The 8,399-nt window shown below is 43.8% G+C and overlaps 1 protein-coding gene across 2 annotated transcripts; it reads left to right on the forward strand.

The window, feature by feature from the left end:
- Positions 1-6,620: 6,620 nt before the first annotated feature.
- On the forward strand, positions 6,621-7,933 carry LOC109622023 (trypsin 3A1). 2 transcript variants are annotated; one of them, XM_029869194.2, is made up of 3 exons: positions 6,624-7,007; positions 7,076-7,481; positions 7,541-7,933. In XM_029869194.2, exons 1-3 carry the CDS (start codon positions 6,775-6,777, stop codon positions 7,700-7,702), a joined length of 801 nt encoding a protein of 266 aa, XP_029725054.2. In that variant the 5' UTR covers positions 6,624-6,774; the 3' UTR covers positions 7,703-7,933. The 2 variants fall into 2 exon arrangements, with proteins under 2 accessions (XP_062704622.1, XP_029725054.2); XM_062848638.1 differs by having other exon boundaries at positions 6,621-7,007; positions 7,076-7,933.
- Positions 7,934-8,399: the final 466 nt, after the last annotated feature.

Here is an 8,399-nt window from a genome sequence, read left to right on the forward strand (position 1 = left end):
TATAATAACACTATGAAGTGAAATGACTTTATCATGACGTGGTCAGTCCGGGTAACGAGTACATCCCCATGAAACAAGTGCGGTGCCATGCACAGCGCCAAATTGCATTTCTCCCGGAAGGAAAGATTCTTGTGGTTTGTGTTTGTTAAAGCACATCCGACAAGATTGAAGAAAAATATTAAACTTTCCATACATATTTCGACGACCGAAGCTCAACTACTAACGGGAGTAGCAGCAGTTGAGCACAATCGAGCTGCACTGGAAGAGGACATGCAAGATTCGTTACGGCTGCCGTCACAGTACTGTCACACTTTCCACCCACCAGTAGACATGTTCTACACTGTATAGCTCCAGGCTGTTTAGTTCCCTCTGATGCCAGGAGGGGAGAGCAGGGCGAAAACACACATCCCGATCAGATCTCAGTTCTTGCCTACCATGGTTTGTTATGAATTTGATATAAATAAGAGGTGAATTACCAACCTATACCAATACTTACACACTTATTTTCAAATCCCTTGTTCAGCTGATCAAATGTCGGTGAAAGTTTAGATTACCAAAGCTAAGCGCAATTTTACCGAAGTTCATTTTTTTTCATGGAAGTTCGGTAAATGTTGCGAATCCTTGGAGTTCATTGAACGAGCGATAATTTCTTGCCGAACTTTGGAAATATTTTGCTGAACGTCCGAAATTAGAACAACTGAACGGTACTGCAGTTATTACAACAACAAACAAATAAGGAGTTTGTTATCTATTTAGTATTGCATTACCTATTGCAACAACTTTTGCAGCTACTTTTTTGTTATTGCTGTAAAGTTGTGGTATTTATTCTTGGTATTTCGCCTGTTGGTACTACCAAGTTGATGACAGTACCGCTACGCGAACGCATCCAATACCAATTTCCCCAACTACCTACTGCTATTTTGCGTTAGGTTCGGATTGGACGCTTGTTGCCGCCGATATGATTACTGCTGGGTGTTGTTTCAGCATTGCATCCTGTTCCACATGGAACCGAAAGGGGCCCACAGCTGAAGCATGCTACATTCCGGATCCCAGAAGGTGCCATATGGCTGTCATGAGCGTCATCTATTTGAATGTAAATTTTATGCCCTTTTACTATGGCAAACGTTCGTCGGTCGGTACCTTGCTACCGTTCTGTCACATAGTGTTACGCAACTGCTTTCAAAATATTTACGAATTTATTTCACCTACATGGGTTAGACAAAGAATTATTTTTGGCTGTACAGATAGGTTCCTGTTTGGATTCCATAATTTGGGATGCTGTTGTTGTACAGATAAAAAAATGTTTTACTTATCAAGAGTATGTGCACTCCCGATAAAAGTTTGGGGTTAAGTAAAAATTGAATGAAAGATGACAAAGATATCAACAAATCACTTGTTTTACTATAGTGACCCCAAACTTTTGGCCTATACATCATTTTGAGGGCTGACCCTAAATTTAAGGTCAATGACATCTAGAGTTAATTTACTTAATACCTTTTTTTTCTAGAATTTGTAGGTAAATTTGGTGAAAAAAACAGGCTGCAAAACGGTGAGTGGATAAGGAGAGCGTCCAACATAGCTCTGGTTCTCACAAGTTTCTACCTCATGCTTCCACGGGTCAAGCGATGACAAAGACCGCCGGCTAAGAGTTGTGTGCTTAGCTGGTAATACAGCCTGGGCACTGTTGTTCTTCTGACTTCAGCTAGATTGAGGGGGTACGTTTCGAGCGTCTGTTCACCAAGGAGGTGCGGCTCAAACAGCGTCTGTTGTGGCATCCAGCGGCTGAGTAAGAAACGCTGCACCACGCCCAGCTAGATCCAAGGTGGTAGCCCCATCAGTGTGGTCGGCCCAGTGTTGGTTGGGACGTTAAACAGAACTGACACGATGGCCCTCCGGCGAGACAGGAGTGTTGGCGTAGGCCCAATAAGCCACCCGTAAAAACCCCCATTGCACAATGGTCGGAAAAAGATAAAGTTCGGCCAAAACTCTTTTTATGTGTTTAATCGAAGTTATAGGTTGCCTAGATATGTTATATAGTATTTTTAGTGTTTAAAAAGGGGTATTCAAAAATTACGTAAATTCAATAATTTCAAAAACGGTAAAAATCAGTAAACACCATATTTTTTGCGTTTTTTGTTAGCAAATTAATTCGAATTTAAATAAATGATCATCTTACGATCAAATCCAATCAAGTTTGTTCAAAACGTGTGAAAAATGTGGAAAGATAAATTTTATATCAGTAAAAAATGGAAAAATAACGTAAAATATACGAAAAAACATAACTTTTTTAAATAGCTCTAATTTGAAAAACTGCAAATTTCTGCAAAATGTTTAAACGTTTTTAGGCAGCTCTAAGCATGATGTTCAAGATGTACTATTCGAAATTGCGGCGACACGTGACGACACGAACCGTTTTTTAACTTAAAAATTACCAAAATTTCTAAGGTACAATATATGAAAATTTGAGAAGTTTTGTGACATATTAATTTTGCACCATACGTGCATTCAAACAGTCCAATAACAAGCTTTCATATGCTGGATAACTTAAAACATATATTCCATTCTCAAAATATTATTATTTTACTTTTTTCGAATAATTCATTTTTCAATTTTATGACTTAGGCCACTTTGGCAGTGAAAATGGCATTGAAATACAAAAGCTGGTATGCTTTTAATTAAGAATCATAAAAGTACAATACATTAAATTTGTTATAAGGTGAAATAAAGTTTAAAAATATCAATTTCGGTTTTTGGGAGTTTTGGCCGCCCCTTTGTATGGAGCCCGACCAATGTGCATTGCGAATAACATAGGAGAAAATACGACACGATACAATCGGCAAAGACCCATGCGACGAAATAATGACTACGATTGGAAACTTGGAACATGGAATTGCGAGTCACTTGGATTCGCAGGATGTGACAGGATAATCTACGACGAACTACATCCCCGCAACTTCGACATCGTGGCGTTGCAGGAACTTTGTTGAACTGGACAGAAAGTGTGGAAAAGCGGGCATCGAGCGGCTACCTTCTACCAAAGCTGTGGCACCACCAATGAACTGGGAACAGGATTTATAGTGTTGGGCAAGATGCGACAACGTGTGATCGGGTGGCAGCCGATCAACGCAAGGATGTTGTATGTTGATAGTTCAGGGCCGTTTCTTCAACTACAGCATCATCAACGTCCACTGCCTACACGAAAGGAGACCTGATGACGAGAAAGAAGCGTTCTACACGCAGTTAGAGCAAACATACGATGGAAATCGTTGTCGGCGACATGAACGCGCAGGTAGGAAGGGAGGAAATGTACTGACCGGTAATTGGGCGAAACAGCTTGCACGCCGTATCGAATGATAACGGCCAGCAATGCGTAAAATTTGCAGCCTCCCGTGGTATGGAAGTCCGAAGCACCTTCTTCCCCCACAAAGATATCCACAAAGCCACCTGGAGATCACCCGAACATCAAACAGAAAACCAAATCGACCACGTTCTAATCGACGGTAAATTCTTCTCGGATATAACCAACGTCCGCACATACCGCAGTGCGAATATAGATTCGGATCACTACCTTGTCGCTGTATGCATGCGCTCAAAACTTTCGACAGTTATCACCACGCGTCGAAGTCGAACGCCGCGGCTCAACATCGAGCAGCTGCATAACATAGAAGTGGCTCAAGACTACGCTCAGCAGTTAGCAGTGGCCCTACCAACGGAAGAGCAGCTTGGCGCAGCTACACTTGAAGATGGCTGGAGGGACATCCGATCCGCCATAGGTAGTACCTCGGCTACAGCACTAGGGCGCTAGGCTTCGCGACTCTGAATCACAGAAACGACTGGAACGACAGTGAATGTGAACAGTTGAAAAACGAGAAGAATGCAGCATGGGCGAGAATGCTGCAACACCGTACGAGAGCGAATGAGGCACGCTACAGACAGGCGCGGAACAGGCAGAACTCAGTTTTCCGGATGAAGAAGTGCCAGCAGGAAGAACGAGATCGCGAAGCGATGAAAGAGCTGTACCACGCTAAGGACACACGAAAGTTCTACGAGAAGCTGAATCGTTCGCGCAGAGGCTTTGTGCCACAAGCCGACATGTGCCGAGATAATGACGGGAATATTCTCACGAGCGAGCGTGCGGTGGTCGAGAGATGGCGGCAGCATTACGATGAGCATCCCAATGGCGACGTTGCAAGTATCGATGGTGGCGTGGTAACAGATCTAGGAGTATGTGCACAGGACGAAAGACTTCCGGCCCCTGACCTCCAAGAGATTGAGGAGGAGGTTGGCCGGTTGAAAAACAACAAAGCCGCTGGAGCAGATCAACTACCAAGCGAGCTTCTAAAATACGGTGGAGAAGCACTGGTGAGAGCACTACACTGAGTCATTACCAAGAATTGGGAGGAGGAAGTATTACCGGAGGAATGGATGGAAGGTATCGTGTGTCCCATCTACGAAAGAGCGACAAGTTGGATTGCGGGAACTACCGCGTGATCACACTACTGAGCGCTGCCTATAAGATACTCTCTCAAATTTTAGTGCCGCCGTCTATCACCGATTGCAAGAGAGTTCGTGGGGCAATATCAGGCTGGATTTATGGGTGAACGCGCTACAACGGACCAGATGTTCGCTATCCGCCAGGTGTTGCAGAAATGCCGCGAATACAACGTGCCCACACATCACTTGTTCATCGATTTTAAATCGGCTTATGATACAATCGATCGAGAACAGTTATGGCAGATTATGCACGAATACGGATTCCCGGATAAACTGATACGATTGAACAAGGCGACGATGGATCGAGTGATGTGCGTAGTTCAAGTATCAGGGACACTCTGAGTCCCTTCGAATCTCGCAGAGGGTTACGGCAAGGTGATGGTCTTTCGTGCTTGCTGTTCAACAATACGGAGAGCGGAGATAAACACGAGTGGGACGATTTTCACGAAGTCCGTTCAGCTGCTTGGTTTCGCTGATGACATTGATATTATAGCTCGCAAATTTGAGACGATGGCGGAAACGTACATCAGACTAAAGAGTGAAGCCAGGCGAATCAGATTAGTCGTTAATGTGTCGAAGACAAAGTACATGATGGCAAAAAGCTCCAGAGAGGAATCACCGCGCCCGCCACCCCGAATTCATATCGACGGTGAGGAAATCGAGGCGGTTAAAGAATTCGTGTACTTGGGCTCACTGGTGACCGCCGACAACGACACCAGCAGAGAAATTCATAGGCGCATTGTGGCAGGAAATCGTGCTTACTTTGGACTCTGCAGAACTCTGCGATCGAATAAAGTTCGCCGTAACACGAAGTTAACTGTCTACAAAACGCTGATTAGACCGGTCGTCCTCTACGGGCACGAAACGTAGACCCTACGTGCAGAAGACCAACGCGCCCTTGGAGTTTTCGAATGGAAGGTGTTGCGTACCATCTACGGCGGAGTGCAGATGGAAGACGGGACTTGGAGAAGGCGAATGAACCACGAGCTGCATCAGCTGCTGAGAGAACCAACCATCGTCCATACCGCGAAAACGGTGAGCGGGTCACGTCATCAGGATGTCGGATTGCAACCCGACTAAAATGGTTCTCGAGTGTCATTCGACCGGTACAAGAAGATGTGGAGCGCAGCGAGCTAGGTGGGTCGACCAAGTGGAGGACGATCTGCGGACCCTATGCAGAGTGCGGAACTGGAGACAAACATCCATGGACCGAGTGTACCGTTGCATTATCAACCACGGTTACTAGGCCAATCTAAAGTCTGATAGGTATTATTATAAACCTAACCTTAATAACCTAAACAATCTTAAGAAGCAATTTTAATGTATCTATTGCAGAGTTACAGCCAAGGTTATTACCGTATTTCTGTGTCCCGATTATAGCGGATACATGATTTATTTCTCAGATATGTGAATTTTCAGACCGTCTCGATTAACATTTAACAAGGGACAATCATTGGCGTAAATAAGGGGGGAGCTAGAGGGGGCTTAGTAGAAACACGTAAGCCCCCCTAGAAAATCTTCAAATTACATTATAGAGCCTATTTTGGTACTGAAATTGACACTGTAGCCCCCCTGGTAATTTCACCAAGTGACGCCAATGGGGACAATTATTCTTATTTTTTATTGTATTTATTATTCAGGAAATTCGATATCCCAATAATGATATCCAAAGAAAAGTTGATCATTTTTTTAATTTTATGTTTTTTCTTGGCCCACTTTCTTCATGGCCCACATAATTAAAGTGCTACGAAGTATTTGAGGATTTTTTTTTTTTCAATATTCCATCAGAAATTACTTTACAAGCTCAGAAAAAGTCCTAACAACGTCAATAATCCTAGAAGGATGTTGGAGTCAATATGACCCAGACAGGCACTCTTAACGTACACTACGCCATCGTGGTGCGAAAAAAGCCAGATTAAAATGTAATGTGATAGATCTTACGCCTCATTGCACAGCTCTAAGGCGATCTACTCGTGTTACTGGCTTTTGCTTACGATGAATGAATGAATGAATGCATCATTTAGAAGGTCATGTTAGAACAATTTGAGCAGTTTCATTAGAATTTCAATGATTTTGAGCATTACACAGTAATCACCTGTTATTTTTCATGCACATTTGAACCAGCTGTGCCGTGACCTTGATTTTGGAAAGCAAGTTCCTGTTTCACTTCTAACGCTTTTCCTTATCAAATTTCACTACCACCTGTAGCGAATGGCAAGAGTATAAAACCAAATTTTGCCCCAACTCCAGCGCACTGTAAACTTTCAACTGCTTATCATCATGCTTCGAACGGTGCTGTTGGTAGCAGCTACTAGTGCGCTTTGTTTCGTTCTGGTATATGGATCTTACACCCCGCGTTCTAAACCGGGCCAATCTGGAGGTCGAATCGTTGGCGGAATAGCTGTGAACATTACCGACTACCCTTATCAGGTATCATTGCAACGGAACAACCATTTTTGCGGCGGTTCCGTGCTGAATGACAGGTGGATCTTGACGGCAGCTCACTGTACCAAGTAAGGCTCGAATCGGCTCTAAAACTTGTGTATATCCAACTAATTAATTTAAATATTTACTTCAACAGAGGAATTACCAATGCGTCAGTGCTCAGAATTCGGGCTGGTTCAACCGAGGTCCGATCCGGAGGTGTTCTTGCTCAGGTACGAACCATCTACTTCCATCCGAAGCAGAACTCGTGGAGCAACTACGATTTTTCGCTACTGGAGCTAAAAGAAGCGCTCAAGTTGAGCAAAGCAGTTCAACCGATTTCCCTTCCCGCCCATGACGATTCCTTCGAAGATGGAACCCTTTGCGAAGTATCCGGATGGGGCAACACCCGAAATGCTAATGAGTCCTCGCTAAGTTTGCGGGCTGCCACCGTTCCGCTTTACAACCAGGAGAAGTGCAGTACGGTTTACAAGGAGTATGGTGGCGTTTCCGAGAGCATGATTTGCGCCGGCTACGAGGAAGGAGGAAAGGATTCCTGTCAGGTATGTGGTGATGAGGGTCTATGGATGGGATCAACAAATCATCGAAATTTGCATTTCAGGGTGACTCCGGTGGACCGCTGGTTTGCAACGGAGTGCTGGTGGGAGTTGTATCGTGGGGAAAGGGCTGTGCCGAACCGGGTTTTCCAGGCGTTTACGGCAGAGTGACAAGTGCGGTCGAATGGATTTCCGAAACTATGAACGAAGTGGTATCTGAACGATAGTGATTTCGATTCTGGGTGGTAGGAATGTTTTAAGCCAGATAAAAAAATCATAAGAACATGATATTGGTGTGAGCGTTTGAGGAGTAAATATAGTCTTAATGCGCTTCAAATGCGGTGGCTCAGAGCAACCAAGGCCAACCATGTAAATATTGTGAACATCACGGCTGACCCACCATGAAAAGAAATAATATTGTAAACCGTGAGCCGACCAAGAAAAAAAGCTATCACTGATATCGCATTATTTACTGAAGGATCTTGGGGGCCGTCCATAAACCACGAGATCATTAGGGTGGGGGTGGTGTGTTAGGGCAAAGACCATGATCCACACATTTTTTTCATTTTTTTTTTATATGACCACAAGACCACGCGAGGGGGAAAGGGTTTCGGATTATCCAGAAAAATGACCACGTGGTTTATCGACAGCCCCTTACCTCACTTAATATTTATGCATTTCAACTGCACACAACAATAGTATTATACAATTCAGCAGAACTCCACATGTGTTGTAACAGTTGGGAAAATCAATCAATAACTGTTTGTTTAAATGGCGCTATAAAAAAAAGCTCATCAAATTTTATAGCTGGGCTCGTTTCCAATCGGTCTACCGATGGAGATTGAGCGTATAACAGATATGCCTAACAGCTGGATAAGAGACATGTAGGCGTGAAATCATGTGTTCTAAAAATCTACCTATGGT

The sequence above is a fragment of the Aedes albopictus genome, chromosome 2 (assembly GCF_035046485.1).
Source record: "Aedes albopictus strain Foshan chromosome 2, AalbF5, whole genome shotgun sequence".
Classification (NCBI taxonomy): domain Eukaryota; kingdom Metazoa; phylum Arthropoda; class Insecta; order Diptera; family Culicidae; genus Aedes; species Aedes albopictus.

Bases quoted from the DNA above. Each gene is read 5' to 3' on its own strand.
- LOC109622023 (XM_062848638.1), top strand. From the start codon at position 6,775: ATGCTTCGAACGGTGCTGTTGGTAGCAGCTACTAGTGCGCTTTGTTTC. The intron at 7,008-7,075 runs GTAAGGCTCGAA...TTACTTCAACAG, and splicing joins ACGGCAGCTCACTGTACCAA to AGGAATTACCAATGCGTCAG.